General features: G+C 39.7%; 1 protein-coding gene across 9 annotated transcripts in view; it reads right to left on the bottom strand.

Moving 5' to 3' along the window:
* The window catches only part of LOC122995206 (A-kinase anchor protein 13), a 110,545-nt gene that overhangs the window by 44,502 nt on the left and 44,637 nt on the right, over positions 1 to 21,406 (bottom strand). For all 9 annotated transcript variants that reach the window (XM_044370928.1, XM_044370855.1, XM_044370779.1 and 6 more), the window contains exons 9-10: positions 20,829 to 20,914; positions 7,427 to 7,481 (exon numbers count right to left, since the gene is read on the bottom strand). In XM_044370928.1, the coding sequence (XP_044226863.1) occupies positions 7,427 to 7,481; positions 20,829 to 20,914 (141 nt within the window). The remainder of the gene's footprint in view (positions 1 to 7,426; positions 7,482 to 20,828; positions 20,915 to 21,406) is intronic.

Raw genomic sequence — 21,406 nt, forward strand, 5'->3', positions numbered from 1 at the left:
TAAAAAGACTTCTGGGAATCTGAGAAGGTGTGAAAAGCCTGGTGGATCAATGGCCGACTGTCCTGACTTAAGCCGTCTGTGTAGAACTGCAAAAGAAAACAACTGCTGTTTGTGTGTTTAAAAGGTCTGAGGGCAGCGCTGAAAATCTCGCTCGGAGAAAATGACAACTGAAAATGCTATTGATGCTGCAGCATTGCATTTAACATTAGTCACCCTGTGGCCAACTGGACAGTGATGTTTACAAAGGCTGTCTGCGGTATTTTGTATTAGCTCTACAGTCAAAGGTAATCTTCACTTCATTTCCCGGTTGTTTGTTCAGAAGCAATTAGAGATATCAACCAGACAGTGTCAAGTTCAGTGTCTGCAACTGTCAGCTACATTGATGTTTACAGACTTCCCCACCTGAGTCATAGCCAGCAATGCATGACATTCAATATCTTCAAGTGACAAAAGCAACTTTAATTCTCTTGCTGTGAACCTCCGCCCTCACAGTTCAGAATTTCTCACCAAGTCTCAGTTCTCCTTAACCATTGCAGGTATTCAACAGCAACCCACCATGAGCCATTTTTGGTTTTACACCCTCAATTTCTGGTGCTTTTTCAAGCCCCCTCGTTAAAATAACAAGTAATCCGTCCTAAAGTCTGCACACAATACAACAAGTCTTATGCAACAGCACTGTGGAGCTGCAGTTTTTTGTACATGTAAGGACATGTAGATAATATCCCAGGCCAACCTAAAAGAGGAAGATTGTACCCAATGTGTTACAGTAGGCTTACTTTAGCCAGCTGCCAAGAACAACTGGATGAGATCATTCACCAACTTTGTTATTTTGCATCATTTTGGATGTCTATTTCTGCCCAAAAAGCGGAAGTTATCCTTTATCCCTCCGGAACATGTTTAATTCCCTGAACTCATGTGAGAAGGAGGAAGTTCCTTTTGTGTACGTGTGTGTTTATATGTGAATACAATATGAGTGTTCATCCCAAAGGGCTTGAATACTGTGTAAAAATGTCTACATTTAATAATAAATGGTATTATGGAATAAAAGTTTTCTTCAATGGCAGACAGTAAAGGCAGTTGTCTGGCTTTACTGTAGCAAGAGGGCTCTCTAGGAATCCTGAGGCTGAAAATTCAGCTCCAGTCAGCTGCTCTGAGGGAGAAGCCATCAGAGGGTCGGGAGATGGGACAAGAGGTTGCAGTGGGAGTGGTCAGTCGCTGAGCCAGTCATTACAGCAAGTTGTTACACTCTAATAACAAGTGAGCAAATGGATGCAGAATCACTGACTTCCTGTGACTGAATAACTGACAGCGAACTACTGACCACTCACACATGCTTGCAATTGCATAAAAACGTAGGCACGTTTGAAGTGGTGGTGCATCAGCTGGGGCCTCCTAAAGCCTTCTCATTCAGACATGACTGACATACCTGACTAACGATGATTAGCCCAAGAAGGGATCAAGATTCTTCTGGGTGAAACAATCTGAAACAATCTGCTGCCCTGGCACCCAGACTTTAGAACAATCTCCCCGCCTCCCATTAGATCAGCTGAGTCTGTTGACTGTTTCACACAACATTTTAAAACCCACTATTTTTAGGAAGGCCTTTCTATAACATCCGATAACTTCAAGGGCGTGCTCTGGGTGGTGACTGGCTGCTATATGCTTTCTCATGTCTGTATGTATTTTTGAATTTTTTTTTTTTTTTTTGCAGTTCTGTTTTCTTCTTTTTTTTCTGTTTTTCTTGTTCTCTTTTTCTGTCTGTGCCATGTTGATGTTAAGTATTTTGTAACTTGTGTTAAAAAAGGTGCTATATAAATAAAGTTTTACTTACTTACTAGAGAAAGAACATAATAGCATTTGTTTGTGTGTGTGTGTGTTCACTCCAAACTCCTTCTGTCTGCAGCTACTTGTCCACTACAGACATGAAGCTGAACTGTAATGAATGAATGAAAAGGAGAAATACAAAGGAGGAAAATGAAACAGAAACTAAGAGCATCTTTCTCACAGTAAATCACCTGCTGAGTGTTTGATCGTTTGTTGTTAGTTTGATGGTATTTATTTGTGCTTTAGAACATAACCACCATGAAACAATCAGAAAATAACATTTAATTTCTCTCATTCACCGGCTCTTTTTTTTAAAATGAGTCTGGAAGCCAACAGCAAAGCCTAACTCTAATTATAACGTTATCAAACGAAGAGAAATGTCCTCCCCTCATCCTCAACTGCATATCCATAACTCTGATTGGCAGTCACTGGCCCGGACAACTTGCCTTCTATAAACTTTTACTGGACCCAGGCCAGCAGGCCAGCAGTTATGTGGGACCCTAAAACCATTCAACTGTTGTACTGAGTATTTGATTACAATGAAAACTTGCATCCCAATCACATTGTTGCACAGCTCTGAGAGCCGGCGCTATAAAATATCAATTTCTAATTACACGGCTCGAAAGAGCAGAGAAACTAAGTAATATTCAAATCTGAGTTATTATGTAATCAGCGGGGCCAGAGTAAAACTTCCAACACTGCAGAGCTGCTCACTTATTCTGTAGCTCTAACACAACTAGAAATATCAAAGGATGCTGAACTCTCTCCATGTAGAAGGTGATGCACACTGAGCTGTGTACAGCAGGATGTGGCTATCACCTCATGACGTTCATGATGTGTGACATAATCATTCCAAACATGAAAATTACACTGACCTTTGACCCCAACCGCTGAAGCAGAGCTTACAGAGTGGTTTTGGAAGTTGTGTCAAAAGATTTTGACCTTTGCTTTTCATATTTCCTCGGTCACAAGCCCACCATGACGTGTACATGTGAATGTGTGTGTGTGTGTTGTGGGGGAGCAGTAAGTGGTGGTGGCAGAAGTAGTTGTTAGGAGTTTTTCTCAGACTCCACCCCCTCACACCTGTCCACCAAAACTAGCAGGGGACTGTGAGCTTTGACAGCTGTCTTCCTCCCTCTCTTTCCAACAGACCCTCACCCCACCCACCCACACACACACACACACACACACACACACACACACACACACACACACACACACACACACACACACACACACACACACACACAGTCTCTGAATAAGCACAGAAAACAGGTGGAAAGCCCTCTGATGAGTCAGTGGGTGGTTGAACTTATTGGTTGAATGTGAATAAGCGTACACACCTGTAGATATTAGAACTGGGAGCTGCTAGAATAATGTGGCAGAAGAGAAATTGTGAAGAAGATATGATCCAAACAAATCATCCAGCCTGAGGCCATGAATGTGGTGAGAAATAATGGACAAGATAAAGTATCCATCGGGCCTCCCTGTCTCAAAACACTCTTCCCTGCACAGAACTGTTAGTCGAGATAAGTCACCAGTGAGAGAACCTAAAGTGTTTTCCCTAAGTGCAGATTTTATCAGCACTTACAGATAAAACCTTGTTTATTTTTCCTTACACCCTTTTATTTCCTTGTCCTGTATACTCTGCGGACACGAAATGTTAAATTGGTGCAAGACGCTTCACGCAGCTGGGCTGACTTTTTGCAGATAGGAGATTTTAACGTGACAGCAACCAGTCAGTCACCCTATAAAGCAGAGAAACCGCTGGGGGCTGACCACACTGGAAGCATATTGAGGTTAGAATAACACAAGGTGTGCTGCACCACCTGTTTTTGCTGAAGCCTTTATAGTAGTGCTGTGTTTTTCTGTTGCTGTAACTAGGTGAACTGAATCACTCTACTGTATCATCCATCTGCTGTTCAATATGCTAGGATGAGCAAGGTTAACACACATTTACTAATTTAATTATTTAAGTATTTGTGAAAAAAAATGAATGTGAGTAATGAAAAGTCACCACATATTTGTCTGGAGACTTCTGTCATCTACTGTAGTGTTTTATAATGCAACAACAACAACAAAAAAAATCTCTCTGGTGCTTTCTTCCTATGAGATAAGTCCCCTGCACACATTTTAGAGAGTAACACTCATCCAAACTATAATTTAAACCTTCACTTTGATTCATGTAAATACACAATTTACTCCTATATCTAGGGTTTCTCATTGTATTTTTGTCTTGAAACCAAGGCACACCCAGCGTGTCTCCTCCTATGTAAATAAGGGTTACTGAATTGAAATGAACTAAGCAAGACACCGCTTCACCCATGATACTGTCAATTCAATAGCATGCAGCATCACACAACAACGTAAAGCAGCTGCATGACTTTGACTATAAGTAACCAGGCCAGGGAGTAAATTGTGGCCTTCCAACGACACGTTAACCAGCAATATTAGGGGACGCTGATCCAGAACCATCCTACACCACAAACAATTCTAACAATGTCTTGTACTCACGTGAAGAAGCTTCAGGTATTTCTCTTTGAGCTCTTCAAATGAAATGTATCTATCCAGTCACAAAACTGAGGTTTACTAGCACTATATAAGCATAACAGAGCCACCGGATCCCCTCACTGTAGGGGTCAAGCATTCAGATCAGTTTTTCCTTTAATTTGGCACCTGTCTGTATGTATATAGCACTTAATATTCTATATGGTTTGATTTGTTTTTGATGTTGAAATATGCAAGAAAAACACAACAAGAATACATTGTCCACACAATATGGTCAAACACTGAGGTCTCAACCCTGACCTTGACCTGGGTGGTTCTGTCACTTTTTCTAGGTCAACACATTTACACTGAACTATGATAAAGAAGGTGAACTTATAAATTCCTACCTCACTAGTCACTACCTTACTACCTGGGCGGCTGTGGCTCAGGTAGAGCGGGTTGTCCACTAATCAGAAGGTCGGTGGTTTGATCCCCAACTCCTCCTGTCCACATGTCAAAGTGTCCTTGGGCAAGATACTGAACTCCAAGTTGCTCCTAATGGTTGTGACAGCATGTATGTATGGTAGCTTGTGTGTGAGTGTGTGCATGAACGCGAGTGTGAATGAGCAGCAGAAACACTGTAAAACGCTTTGATTAAAAGTGCTACATAAATGCAGCTATTTAGTCTTTATCATCATGTAGTGCTTTACTCTGCTCTATAACCAAGCGTCGTTTGGAGGTTTTGAAATCGCTCCCTTCCTTACATGGTTAAACCTCAGGAGGGTACTTAATAGTGAACAGTAAATTAAGACACTTGTAATTTGTCATCATTTTGTCACACTGACTGACCGTAGTGTCATGTAAAGGAGGAATGGGCACATTCACATACAGATTTGTTTCCATTGTGGGACATTTTGAGGGCACTGCATACCACCACATACATTTTATACTTAAATTAGAATCCAGACATTTAAATAAGAGAGTGCAAAATAAAGGAGTTCACACATAAGTGCTTTGGATGCTTGGTGGATTAGAGATTTATCAACCATTCCATCAGTTTTCCTGCCATGGCTGCTGTTGCTACCTGCTGTTGTCAACCTGACTAAATAAATAACCAGAGAGAGAAAGAGAGAGAGAGAGAGACTGAAAGGCTTGGATGAGTTAAGTAGAGGAAAAGGGAGAGATATTTCCACCAAAAAGGAAGTGATGCCTACTTGTCCTAGCTGCTACAGAGGAAACCCCACCTTCACCCACCCTTCCATTACTTCCGTTTGACACTCCTGTTCTGACTTTCTACTGAATTTCTTTCCATTTTTGTGTTTCCTTTCTTTCTCTCTTTATTTTGTCATCTTATCCATTAAAAGCCTGTTTTTCTCTCTTTCTCCATCTGACAGACTGATGTTCCATCTGTTTTCCACCACAGATAAAAGGCAGTTTGTTCTCAGCCTGATCCAGCTCATCGATCTGTTGGTCTTTTTTATTGAGACTGGCCTCTCTGCAGACCGACTCATCTTATAGAGGTCAAAGAATCTTTTTTTTCCCCTTCTTGCTGCAGCCATTGCCCAGACATAGATATAATGTGTCAACATCTACAGTTTTTCAGATTATGAGTTAACTCAGCCTCAGTGGTATTAAACTAAAATAGTGACTATGGTAAACATAACCTATTTGACATCAGCATTTGCAACATTTGCACTTTGAGCATGAAAGCATTCTGAGGTTAGAAATTTGCTCTGCTGTAGCTTCAAAGAGCTGCTAGAATAGCTGTAGACTCTACACCTTGTTAACCACCGGAACACATTTTTTAGAACAAAAAAAACAAAAAACAAAAAAAACCAAAACAGAATAGAAATAAAATTGATGCATACTGCTGAGAAATATCACACCTCTTACCACCAGGAATACCTTGTCCATCTTACTGCATCTCTGACAAGCCACTGAAACTACCATACATGCACTCAGTCATTTAAAAAAACCTAAAGGGTCAACTGATACAAAAAGCTGTTTCATATCAGTCTGCATTGGCCAATTACATACATGCAAACACACATTCCTGATGGATTACTCATGCATTACATTATTATATGCATTGTTTTGTTGCTACAACTGGACATTCTGGATCTTATTTTATGTCTCACCGGTACTTTAAACATGTTCCCACCACCACATCCCCCTGTGCTGTTTTAACTCTGGGGGCTGGTTTTCCCCACTTACTCATAAATCCCAAACTCAACCCACTACTCTAGACCCCAACCGTTGATTAATACAAAGACCTGAAGGTTACACAGTAAGAACCATACCTGACTGTGGTTATCTCTATCTTTGTACAGTAACAGCCATCCAAACTCATAATCATCAGTTATCACTCACATCGTGTGGCTGTGTTTCAGCTCATGATGGTCTATGAGCCGTTTCAGAGATTTAGGACAAATTTACAGCGGGGTGAAATATTTAATACTTGAAATGTTTTGACAAGAAACTGTTCAAATAGTCAAATATATCTAATATTAGCAGGGAAAATACTATCAGAGGCTGTTAGGCTCAGAAAATAGCAGTATCTGATTACAAACTCACATATTGGTCAAAGTCTCAACTTGACATTTCAGACAAGCTAAATGAAAAAAAAAAAAAATTAAGCTTCTCAATTTCCTCTTTTGAGCGGAGAAACAGACAGAGGCTGTTGAGCTGTTTTTACATTATTGAATCCAACAAGACAAAGCTGTTGTCCAACTGCTGAGGCTTAAACCATGTGTGTGTCATTGGCACTATACAATATAATTCTTTCAACCAGACGGTCACCAAGCAAAACATCAATTTGCTGTAACTTCAGAGAAATGGGCTTCATAAGACAAAAGGACACAGCATCTTCCAGCATAAACATTAATGCATAAATGATCCACTTCAACGCATTTGTCATTGATGGGAAAGTAATCTTGCAGCGCAGCTTCCAGCTATATACATAAATCACCACAAGTTAAAAAAAAAAATAGAGCAAAGAAACATTCACGAGAGAAATAATTCATAATACATGAACAATATCCACTTTCTGAAACTTACAAACTAAAAAACTATTTGATTGTGATCAGTAAGGTTAGCAGTTAACGGTGACTCTTACCTGAGTGTTGAGTGTTGAAGGGCTGATGGAACGACGCCTCTCTGTCTCGGTGGATCTACAGAGAAACAGGAAGACACTGAATCAGCCTCAGCAACATGTGATCATCACCCACAAAGAAAAAATGATGCAGACGAGCGTGGCAGTTAGGAAGTGTTGCTCGCTACACAGGATGGGAGGCAACAATAAGACACCCTTTATAACAGCAGGCTTAAGAGTATTCATCAGTTTTAGTAGCTCCATTTCCTAGAGGAACTGTTTGTGGAGATCTAACATTGGTCTGTTTTGTCAGAACTCACAGCCACGCTGACACCGACTCAACGGGCACGCACTGTCTGACAGATATCTGCGGTTGGCTGTAAACACACAAAGCTGGGGCTCTGCTTCCTCTGTGGTCTGAATGTCTATACAACAGCTGTGTGTTTGAGAGTGTGCGTGTGTGAGTGACAGAGCTGGTTTTAGCTACAAAAGCCACAGGCACCCCCTCCCCTCTTCGCAGGCAACACAAAAGCTTCAACAGTTTGGCTGAAGCTGTGCAGATATGACTGACAGCTCTGAATGTGAAGCTAACAGAGATCCAGAGAAGCTCATTGTGTTTTAATGAACTCCATCAATGAAATGCAGATAAAGATGACGAGCTTTGACTTTGAATTTGTCACTCATACAAACCCAGTAAACTAAAAACAGATTAATAATCTATTAACAAAACCGGATTTCAAGACCGAGTTCTTCAGCAGAGACGCCCGCTAGCAAAGCTCTTTTAGTTGAAAACTCTGCTTTTTTTTTTAGCAGTTGAGGGATTTCTGAACTGAGATGAAACTGCTGTGATGGACAGTACAGTTGATGCTTCCTCATTTAAGATGTATGATCTTTCTGCTTTCCTGGCCATCTTCAATGATTTGCACTATCCTTCTGCCTTGCTTTCTTCCTTCCTTCTTCCTTCCCATTTAACTCCCAACCTGGGTAAACCCAGGTTAAGCCTGGCTCAGATCAACAGGGTTTAGTATGGGCCTTTAAACTTGGCTGTGTGAGATTGGTACAAAGGAACTTCCAGATGCTGTACAAACAAGTCACTAATCAAAAGGCCAAAACCTTTAATCTGGCTGAGGAACAAAAGAAGATGTTTGGCCACCAAGAATCAGCCACATCACACGGACATATTGTCCCTCCAGCCATTATACTGTATGGATCTTTCCTTGTGTAAATAGGTATGAACACTAATTTGGTTCATTAATACAATTAACTGTGTTTCTGAGCTAAGTCGATGTTTACTCTTCTGACCGAATGTGAGCAGGGACTAAAGCAGCTGAGGTAAGACAACACTGAAGGAAGAAACAGGGCTGCAACTAATGATTTTGCACAGTCTACAAAATGTCAGAAAAAAAGTGAAAACTGCTCTTCTCAGTTTCTCTGAGTCCATGAAAACATATTTAAATTGCTTGTTTGTTTGCTTTTTCAGTCTGAGAGAGATTGAAATTCAAAGATATTCAAATTACAAACTGAGAAAAGCAGCAAATCCTCATATTTTAGAAATTGGAACCAGTGATTTTTTGGTATTTTAGCCAAGTTAGCTGCAGGGCTGTAAAGATGACTGATATCTCAACTACTATTGGACAGATTGCCATGGTTGGTTCCCAGAAAATGTATCTTAATGACTTTGATGTTCCCCTGCGTTGCAGAGCTGCTAGCACGGCTGTAGACTCTTGTCTTGTTGCTTGAGAAATGACTTAATCAACTATCAGAAATACTGCCAAAATTAATTCCCCGATGCTAGACTAACGGGTAAATCAACTAATCATTTCAGCAGTATAAAACCATAAACTTACAATAGAAACTGCTACAAATAAAAAGCAGAACACAAGTCAAAACTAAACACCAGTAAAAACACTGCAGTTTTTGGTCAAATGGAGAACTGAGACAAACCCAAACAGAGATAAGTCAGGAGGTTAAGGACTTAAGACAAAGGAGAATCACTGAGTCCCAACCCATCAACAAGGTTGATCCTCCCAGAATGCTTTGAGGGTGCGGGGGCTGAGCTCAGTTTTTAAGCAGCCAACTCTAAATTGTCCCAGAGCACGCTATTGACAAGCCTGCTGAGACCCAGAGAAACACTGAGCTCTGTTGTCCAGGCCTGGGAGTGGTGCGTGCATGAGTGTGTGTGTGTGTGTGTGTGTGTGTGTGTTTGAAAGTGCCCACTGTGACCATACACTTCTGCATTCCTACAAACACAGTAACAGGCACTAACATACCAACTGGCACTGTGTGCATGCATCTACATCAGCCAACAGTATTGAATGAGAGCACACACATTACAAACACTTGCTTATGTGCCTTTTTTTCACTCATCAAGCCTCACATGCACACAACAACACACACACACACACACAGATGCATGCACACACAGGCTTTTTTTTTTCCTCACAGCTGTGTTCAGATATCAAACACAGCCCACTGAGAGAGAACAAACACGCTGACGAGGAAAGATTAGCTGGTCACAGAGGGCGCCAGTACACACACACTGACTCACACACACACACAAACACACACACACATACAGTAAATGCATGCACAGGTTCTGCTCAAAAGTGAAATGATTGCCAGTGATTGCAACAAATTACAAAAGGCTACATAGCTTGACCTTAGAGGAGAACCGTGACAGCAGAACTTCAAACAGAAATGAAAGATCCTGAATAAAATTACAGATTACGGCCAAAGTAAAGGAAACATTAGCTTTAAGTGTTTTAATAGACTGTTTACCCGCAGTGAGCCGCCAGAACTGCTTCACTGTGTTTTTGTTAACTCCATTGATGGGATGTGAGGTGGATACTTGTCTTTTGGTAGCAGACATATCGCATGTGGAAGGACTGTAGCTGCTTTTAATACAAGTTATATTTACACATGTGTTTCCTTTATTTTGAGCGTAAGCTGCAGTTCATATTATTAGGTGAAAGGATGAAGGGTGACCACATAAAGCTAATTCTGGATAAAAGTGAAGCTTTAACTTCTTGCTACTTCTTGTTACCAATCATAATTCGAAGTCCATGACATCTGAACTTTTGTCTTTGCCCTCCACCACACGTGCACATCTTTTCACCACCTCTGACACGCTCAAAAACAAATAGAAAGTAAAATGTCAGAGCTCTTTGCATATTAAAAAAAAACAGTAGAGCTTATTTTCCCTATGTGAAGCACATTGGATGAGAAGAGACAGTAGGGGGGATCAGTGGAGATGAAGTGGTAAATATGTTTTGTTCAATACAAACCAAAAGACACAAAGAGGTGACATTCAGTCAGTTAGGCAGCCAGTTATTTAACCGGTCAACCAACCCCACATTCATCAAACAAGCGTTCCAGCCGGTTAGCAGGCCCGCAACCCGGTCAGTCAGCCAGCGAGCGAGGAACTGATCCCCCCTCTGAAAGCTGGCAGCTCAGATTCAAAACAGCCCAGTGCATATTTGTAGCGTCGGGGGAATCTAAACTGTACCCAGTAAAAACACATCTGGTTTAAAAATAAAAAGGCCGGCTGGTGTGTGTATGCTGGGGCAGGCAGGGCTTGGACTGCTGCCTTGTTTCTAAACAGGCAGGCAGCCAGAGAGGCTCAGCAGCACTAAAGGATGCCATGGCTGACTGAATGACTGTTTCTAGCCAGATATGTATACACGGTTTGATTCCTGAGGGCGGCCGGCGGCAGACCTGAGGGTAAGGCTATTCTCTGTTGCATCTTGAACATGCACTAAATTCAATGCACCAAGAGGATAAAAGCAAACACATCTCCTCCCAGGAAATGACTTTTACATGGGATTTGTTTTGATTCGGTTGCATATTTCAACACTCATTATCAGGTGTTGTGCTATACCTCCCTCTATTAAAATCTTCTTGTCTAACCTCCTTTCAAAGAGAGGTCAGAGGTCACGGTCAGCTGCAAAACTATGAACAAGTGAAGCTGACGGGGACAGGATTTAGCTGAAGAACATTGGAGCAAGTTGAAGAATTGAATCTGGGTTCTCTGGTTGAAGACTTTAACCACCACCATTGACAGTTTCTGGTCATAAATCACTGATATTATAAGCAACTAGCAGCAATGTGGTCATGGGTCAGAGGTCAAGGATCAAAGATGATAGAAACGTGCTATGAACGTGCCCCAGAAAGGAAAGGAAGATATGTTATTGTCAGGTCCTCTAGGGGTGGTCTGTCTGCAGTGACGCATGTGCTCATATATACTGTAGTACTATGTCAGTTAGTATAAAGGCTTATTCACAATTACTGTACTTGGTAAGTGACGCGATGATGTGTTTTGTGACTGCAGGCCAGGATAGATGCTGGGATGTGAAACGCCGGTTGGAATGAAGTCATTTGGCCAAATGCCTGTTTCCATCTGAGGCCAGAGGAAACCGTTAGCCCAGCGCTGCCTTTTTCCCACACCATCATATCTCTCTCACTTTCTCTCTTTCTCTCTCTCTCTCTTTTTCACACACAATCTCTCTCATCCTTGCTATTTCACCCCTCGGGTGAAAGTGGAGCTGACATCAGGAACAAGTTTAGAAAGTGACAATGGACAAAAGAGAGGTGTTACATATAGCAGAGCGATCCACTTCATAGATATTTTCCCTCTCAGTACCTCCCGCTCTCCTCTGCTCTGCTTCTGGATGTCACCGTCACCATGCACACACACGTGACAGCCATGAACATGATGTCAAAGACAGTGCTATTTCATAGTTTACTTTATACATCATAATTAATAGACTTTCAGTCTGCTTAGATTATAGTTAAGAGTCATCAGACAAAAGGAAATAGTTCAGTTTTGTGAGTCATCAGCAGAGTTTGAATTAAATCTGTCCAGTCTTGTTTAGTTAATAATATCAGCCAATAGTTTAGTCCAGATTCTTTGAGTTTAGTCACTTTTATAGTTTACATTTTTTATTTTCACAAATTTTTTTTACTATTCTCAGAACTATTCTTTTTTTTAAATTATAGTTCAATGACACTCAATCCAGTTTAGCTAAACTTCTCAAGGGAAAAAAGAGGATGCTGGTAATTTGGTGAAGAGGATGAACTAATATTTAGAAACAACATGAAGAAAATGACCAGAAAATTAAAAAAATTGAATCAGTCTTGTAATATGAGATGTGACACTTTTACCTGACTGTAGAGGTTTTATGTTTATAAATCATCTGATCCATCTATCCACAAGGCTAATGAGCAAAGCTACCTGGAGAGTAAGAATCTGGGCTGGAGAAGGTTCACATTATTGAATGTGAACTTCTTATGATTGAGTTTGACCCAGAGCACTTTAAGCAACAATCAACAGGGGTAATTGCTGTCCTAAAGCCAAAAGAAAAATCCATGGCTTCTATATATGCAGTGCAGTGAAATTGCCATTTGGGCTTTAAATAGCACAACTTCTGGGTGCTATAAAGATCCCATTTAGAAAGATTCCACTGAGTTCAAATGGTTCGACATTTATGGTACAGTAACAGGACCTTAGAGAGAGAGAAATGTCCCAACTACGCTGTGTGACAAGACATTTTAAAAACACCAGTGGACTTTATATTCAGTTTTAGCTTTATAGTTTTTCTAAAACAATACTAACTACCCGCTATCCTGACCAAATAACCCCCAAAAGAACTTATACTGTCTGTGCCTCATTAACTTTCACACAAAGTTATTCCACAGAGATGCATAGAGTGGAGGCATCTGTCTTGGTATCACATACAGCGTACCCATGCAGCGTACGTCCAGAAACCACACTCCACCCCAAAATAATCAGCACTCTGTGTCTGGAGGGCCACTATCAACAACCATGCAATCATCTCCCAGGGTGCAACACAGCAAAACCCGTCACAACATCCCTGGCAGATGACTACCGGTTTGCCAAAGCATGTTGAAGCACTTTGTGACAGTTATGATTATGTTTTACTTTTTCTAGACAGCTTGTAAGAATGAGAGAGATCAGGCCTCAGCCCTCAAACTCTAAAACAATCTGTCTGAGGAGCTGAAGCTGCTAAATCACATGATGAAACTCATTTCAATGGACTTACTTTTATGTTATGTCATTAATAATCTTTGACCTACCTTTTGAAGTTTCACTCCTGCTTTTAGATCTATTACCTCGCTTTTATTACTTTTGCCATCACTTTTTTTTATCTATTTGAGGCACTTAACAACTGTGTTTTCAAAGGTTCTGCTCTAATGACTGTCATTACTGTAGCAGTAGATGTATTATCATACCAAACAACTTTGTTTGAAAGTGCGGATGGGTAGCCTACCTTTATCAAAACCACGTCTACAGCTCTTTCTCCTTTGGCACAGAGACTGTACCTCCGCTTGTGTCGTTCGTACATTTTCCCTTAAATATCCAGAGCGGATTTACTGAATAGACGGTTAAAATCCAGCAGAAACACTGGTGAGGGGAGCTGAGGCTGTCTGCTAAGCTTCACATCTGGCCACAGAAGCAGCCTTCTACCAGACTCCTGCTCTACTCCCTCCCTCCTTCTCCTCTTCCCTCCCTTCTTCTCCCCTCCCTCCCTCCCTCTTCTTTTCCTCTGTCGCCTCTCAACTTCTCTCCTGTCTCTGCCTGACTCATGCCTTTTCCTCTCTCTCTCCCTCTCTAGGCTGTGTTCAGTTGTGAATGTCTCTCTCTCTCTCTGTCTCTTCCAGTGAATCAGCCAGCTGAAGTACTACATTGTTGCAGTATGACAGATGACAGTATGGTATTATTGCTTCAGTTAATGCAATTCAATCATCAGCTTTTATGCTGCTGAGATTCAACACCCCCTGGTGGATGAGGACATACTTGAGGCACCTTCTGGATGTAAATGCACCATTTCCAGATGATGCCCCTCCTCACTGGACTGGGCCAGTGGCCATGTTGAAAAAAATGCAGACCAGTGATGTTATGGCATGTTGATAGCAGCAGAAAATAAGTCTCTATTGCATCTTCCTCCACTAGGGTCAGTGCTAGAATTGGTCTGTTTCTCAAAGATTTTTGCTTTTTTTCTTTGCTTTGATTTTTATTTCTACGCCATATAAAAAAAAATGAATATCATGATATTGGATAAAAAGTACAATCTTGATATACAGTATAATAAAACTGAATACACCCCTATGCAATATCACTAAAATGTTAAATGATTCAAAATTGTGTCATCTTACAATAATTGTAGTATTTTAGGGTGAAGTGTAGAGTATTTGATCTTATTTATAATTAAAAACAAACAGGTTAGATAGACTAAATTAAAAATCAGGCCTCAAATTACAACTTCAATGAGGACACCAGTGACCTCCAATAAAGACTGCTTGCCTGAACAAGGTTATAAAAGAACCTGTGGTAGTGAACTGTCTGAACAAGTAAGAAACCAGATTGTGAGACTTCATAAAGATAAGAGAGGGTACAAGATCATCGATAGGTTACTGAACAGAAGCCAAAACACAGTTGCAGCAGTGGTTAGGAGATACAGGAGGACCAATACTACCAATAACCGAAGGCGCAGTGGCCGTCCTGGAAAAATGACGGCAAGCACAATTCACTATTTACGCAACCTTGCATTGAAAAACAGGTTGGCAAGTGCTTCTGACTTGGCACAAGGATTTTATCTGTGTAAATTGTTGTTTCGATGACTACTCAGACAGTGCAAAGGACATTGCATGACGTCAACCTCTACGGACGACGTCCAAAAAGAAAACCGTTGCTCACAAAACTGCAAGATTAAACTTTGCAAAAGAACATGACAAGAAGCCTGATGAATACTAGCAGCATGTTCTGAGGTCAAGATGAAAACAATAAATTAGTTTGGATCAGATGGGGTCCAGCATGTTTGTTGTGGACCTGGTCAGGACTACCACAGTGACTGCATAGTGCTGACTATGAAACATGGAGGTGGGAGTTGCTGATATGGGGCTACATTAGCCCAAAGCTGTAGGGGAGATGACATTTATAGATGGAACTATGAATCAAGTTTGTAAACCCAAATACTGAATGAAAAGATGACTCCCAGTTTCAAGAAGGTTGTCAGGAGAGGAATTTTCCAACATGACAATGATCCCAAACACACTGCAAAAATCTCACAGTTTTTAAAGAAGAAAAAAATGAAAACTATGACCTGGCCAAGTATGTCCCCTGACTTGAATCCAACAGAACACATTTGGAGTATTTTACAGAGGAAGGCAGAGCAACAAAACCCCTCCAGCAAAGAGCAGCTGAGAAGAATTATCTGTGAAGAATGACAGAACATCTCTCCACAGATTTGTTCTAGACTGGTATCATCTCTGCCAAGGAGGATCGAATCTGCCATCAAAAACAAAGGCGGGTATACAAAATATTAAAACATAAAAGAATGGAGTCTCTCTAATTAAAGGTGTGCTGACTTTTGTTGCAGTTCGTTCTTAAATATGAAGCTTTCATTATAGTTTAATTAGTCAAAAATTCTGTTTTTTTAATGAATTGGCTTAATTCTTCTTCAGTTTTGTCTAAAAACAAATAAAATTGTATTAAATGGACAGGATTTGTAATAATTTAACATTTTAGTGATACTGAACAAGGCCGTACTCAGTTTTGTTATATGCTGTATATCATAATAATTGTATGTCAAATCACATATAAACTGAAATGTATTTATCTGAGGAGTTTTTAATTGCAATTTGCTTCCAATCGTTAATTCAGACACCAGAATTTTGTAGAAATATATATCATATCATCATGATACGATTCTACGGCAAATTGATGAACAATATTGATTTATCACACAGCCTATTTCTTACTGCATATTGCAAATTTCTGATGATTACTAATACTGTGCCTCTTGAAGTATAAGGTCCCCAAAAAAGCTCAAACATAATATTTTATTTCCTATGACACTCAGGTTGCTGCATCACCACAGCTGTCCATATTAGGAAGCAGTAAGGGTCGGTTTATGGTTGATCAGAACTGGTTCACAGTTGGAAATCAAAAGTGTGTATAGATGTTCCGAACCACTACACTCAAAAGTGGAGTGAAAAGCCAGTCGTCATTTCAATACGGGGATAAAGGCACATATTTTCAGACTGTCTCTACTGGAGGACATTCATGGTGTCGTACTCAGTTGTTCAAATGAAAAGCAAATGGCAAATAGTTGCATTTCACTCACCCATTCACTCACACACCAGTGAAAACTAGCTACCATCAGGTCAGAAATTCAGTATCTTGCCAAGGACACTTCAAAATGTGGATGGATAGGAGGAGCTGGAAATCAAACTGCCAACCCTGAGATTAGTGGACTACCCACTCTACCTCCTGGGCCATAACTGCCCCAGAAAAATGAAAGAAATAGTTGGACAAAAGCTTACAAAACTAATTTTTCAAAATCATTTTCTATCATAATTATTTAAGAATATTGTTTGAGGGGTTGTATGCTTTGGTTGTTTGGTATGGTACAGTGGTTGTGTTGCTTAATTAAAAATATAAGAGTATATATTTTTGTCATAGCTTAATATGTAAATGATGACAAACATGACAAATATGATAAATTACAAAAATCTATGATAAATCAGTGTCCTCAACTCCTCCCAAATAAAACACCGGCCTGCACACTGTGGCTGAGCAACGTCTGGATGATATTTGGATCCATGCAAACATGTGGTAGTCCCTGACATACAAATCCAGCTTTGACTTCATGTCCTGGCCTGACTTGGCCAATAGTACAAAGACATGACCACTAGCAGCCACAAACAAATAAGCCCCTCCCCTGATCCAAACTGCCTACCCACCATGGAGAACCTTCACACGGCACCAGGTGTTTCACCAGGGAAACAATAAGCCAAGTAACTCTGCAAACAACTTCCCAGCTTGTATTTCTACATCATTCCACATTATGAAGAGGGGAAACAGCAAACATACACATATGGAATTATATTAAAAGAAGAAAGGTGCCCTGTCACATGGCTTCAACCACTGACTTAACAATGCTCTTTACTTCTTTCACACTAGCTCACAAAAAGTCTCGTCATTGTTCTGTCTTCAAAAGCCAGAGGATCAATTGTCACATGCAGTAATTAATCACTGTGCATTAGGCAGGCAGGTTCTTTTCATCAGTAATTTATTCCAGTATAGGATTACGATTCCTTCATACTTAAATGTATTTCTGTCTTCATTGGGAGGTGCTAAGGAACTAAGCAGTGTAGTGAGAAATGCAAGTACACATATGAGAAAAGAAATTAGATGCACCTTATTGAGCTAGCAGTGCTGTGATCCATCAGTCAGTAAATAATTAAATAAATAATAATAATTTAAAAAAAAAACTGGCTTTTGGTTTTTGCTTCTGTACAGAGAACAAACAATACCTACAAGTTCAGCCTGGCCTATATAAAGCCTCGTCACTCTGGACAATAATACTGTGACATATCGGCTATATTAAACATACATGATACATAAATATTGAAATATTCAAAAGATACCCTCCAGACACCCTCCAGACCTTTCAAAATATGTAAAAAATACTCTGTTTTGAAAAATAATTTGTGTCCTATATGGTTTTTACACAAAAAAAACATCAATGACCTCATGGAAATAATGTAATAGATATGTAAATATTGTTTATTTCAAAAGTTTAACCGCTGGACACAAGATGTCTCCTACTTCTCTGTTAAGTCCATTGTCAGTGTACTGGAGGCTACAAGTTTCCACATCATGCTTGTGTAAGTTGCATACTGGACCATGTTTGGATTCAAACTAGTTGTGATTTCATAAATCAAGCTTGTAAGTACATGCCTTCAACTGAGATATTAAGTGAGCACAGAGAAACTTTCCTCTTTCAACAGATGAATGTGAAAACAGTCTTCTAGTGTCAAACTGTACATAAATCATTCTACACAGTGAAGCTCAAACATCCAACTGAAGTAACAATGGAGTGGAGGAGGACTTTAAAACTATAATATTGTACATCTTATATGAAATATATTGTCATTGTTGTTCTAGCTCTTTGCTCTGAAGTTCACTCATTTGATGTGCTTTTTATTTTGGAAATGGCAGATAAAATGTAACCTCTACAGTTAATACAAGTGTTGTCGGTGTTGCAATGACCTTCATGCATGCATATGTTTATGTGAATTCCATATACTCAAAAAAAATCTTGGACTTATCTGATTTTATGTTATGCTTACATGTTAAGTGTTTTACACTCCTCAGCACTTTGACAAGACTCACAGCTGCTGATAAAAACAGTTACTCTACTCTTTCCAGAGCTTTGAAGAGCACTATGAGCCTCATGGGTCAAAGTGTTGCTGTGGCTAACTAAGAAGTTGCTGTATTCTAAAACTTGAAATGCAGAATATGTCTAAGGACTAAAATGTCTGCAGTCTTAATAGCTTACATCTTGTTAAACACTTGACACACACTTGATTTTAATTACTGCATTAACCTTACATGTAATTTCATGCAGCTAGTTGTTGCTGTCATTTAGATTTTGTTATTCATTCAGTTTTATTCTTGTGCTGTTATAGAAGTTTAATTATGTATTCATATTTTATATTTCCCACTTTTAAACTGTTTTGTTTTATGTCATTTTACATTGATGACAAGGTTAATATGAAGATTATAATAATTACGGTTGAGTATTATGATTATTCTGATGATTCTCATTATTATAATTAAATTTCACACACCCTGTGACTATGTATTACAACTGGTCAAATAGTGGAAACTTTTGTGGGAAGTTTGGAGCATGCGTCTCCTCTTGTGAACTAGCCATTCTTCACCTCAACTCCTACTGCAGTTTGTTCAACACCAGCATGGTTCCAAGTTGCCTGTTCATCATAGAAATTACAGGAGATTTCAACAGGATCATATGGCAGGTCATTAAATTCTCTCCCTGGGCAAGAGGAGAAGCTCCAATGACGCCATAAAGGCTACATCGCCCTCTGCTGGCGACCCCAGCATCCTGCAGGCTGTGTGTGTGTTTCCTCCTATAGTCAAACATCTGGCATTAAGAACAAGCCACTGACCTAAACCGCAACCCAGGAATAAGCAAAGCCACTCCAGTCTATGGCTGCTGAGGAATCTGTCAGTCAGCAACATTTCAGAGTAAGGCTCCGTCTACTGAAGATCGCATCCATGTGCTCAGTGGCTGAGAGAGTAAATGAACTGCATAACATACAAGAGTCTCCCACACAATGAGGGAGATCCTGTTGCATTTCACTGTAAAGTAAATCTAGAGATCTTCTTAAAGGACACTCCAGTAGGTGATATATTCCTTGTTGTCGTTACTGCACTAATCAAAAATCCAAAGTGAAAAATGTTCTAGTCCTGAACTCAGGTAATTAATGAGCAATTAATAGGCAGGGCAGCCTTTTGACTCTATTGCTCTTAACCTTGTAAGGTCTTGCAAATTCTGCTGTCCCATCCCCAAAATGTTTTGAGTACTTTAGTTTACTGGAGGTATTATGCAATCCCTGGCTATCCCTGCCAAACTTAAAGAAAAAGTTAAATTTTTAATAAAATACACCATGTTCACAGTTAAGCTATGGAACAACTTTACCACTCAGCTGCAATGACAGCCTGTGTATACTTTGGGTACATTTAACATTTATATAATAAAGTATTTAACACTCAGAAAAGCAATATGACAGAATAAACAAAATTTTCTACACACCAAAATATGCCGGTATCTATGCCGTGAAAACTCGTGACAAACGAGCCAGGTTGAATTTTATTGAAACACAATTATCAAGAGTGTGTGTGTGTGTGTGTGTCCCAGTCAACTACCACCACAATTAAAATCTAATTCTGTAGGAAACTGCCATCTTTATACTTTATGTACAATTTTACTTTTTCCTGAATAAATTTTGCTAACTTTGATTCCCTTGTTTTATTGTATTTATTGTTCCCATCTGTTCCTACTGTTCATTCACTGGCATTTTTCACAGTAATCATAGCAGGAGAAGCACCGGTGGAACTAATAACATTAACAATGACTCTGTTCTAGCATTTAGTGATGTTAGTTACATCTGTGTTTGACAAGTCAACATTTCTGCTGTGAAAATGCTCTATTCAACTTTAGTTTCTGTCATTGACTTCTGTTCATGTAAATAGAATAAAAATAGGCACTAACCAGTCTTTCACATAAGTAAAGAGCTCAACTCTTTACTTATGTCATTGGGTTAAGCAGATACACTTAAGAGATCTAATCATGGATGATCAATTGGCTTTAACCCCCTGCTCACAGAACTGTAGCGATCATGTCTCTACACTAGATCTAGCTCAGGAACTTAACTTAGCTGACTGTTCAAAACATCTTTCTGCCAAAGGTTACTTACTGTAGGGTGTTTCAAGGGTTGATCAAACAATGACTCATCATAGACTCATGTTAATCAAATCCAAGCATACAATAAAGCAGAGCTCAACAGCTGACAGCTACTGAGGAGACTTTGAGCTTACCGTGGAGAAGTCTGTTTCCTCTGCTGGGCCATTTTCTTCCCCTCCTGCACCAATTACAGCGTCTTCAGACATGATGATATCCACCTCTGGAGAAATTCACACAATACAATGCAATCAGTCTGGTGGCAAATCCTCTAGATACAGGAATCAATAACAAGTGTTTAGAGTAAAGGGAACTGAGACTTGTCCATCTTCACTGCAGATACACTGAGAAGTCAACGGTGTACAATAGTGATACAGCTTTTGTCTTTATAATAACTTTGTTGTAATGTATAGTATAGTAATGTTATTTGTTTTTATTTCCTAGTAAAACATCCCTGAAAGACAACTTTCGGATAGGGAAAATGGGCCCTATTCACAAACAGTGCGTACAACAAATCTGTGCATAAACCATGTGTACAAACATTTTAAGCACAAATCTGGGATTCATCAACATGTTCTTACCTGAATTTGTTCTTATTTTGTAAACAAATTTAGAACTGCCTTAGACCATGTGTATGCACAAATCATAACCGTCCCACAGACTTAAAAAATATTATAGTCTATAATATTATAGACTATAATAATGATAGTCAATA

This window comes from Thunnus albacares, chromosome 1, assembly GCF_914725855.1.
Source record: "Thunnus albacares chromosome 1, fThuAlb1.1, whole genome shotgun sequence".
NCBI classification, from domain to species: domain Eukaryota; kingdom Metazoa; phylum Chordata; class Actinopteri; order Scombriformes; family Scombridae; genus Thunnus; species Thunnus albacares.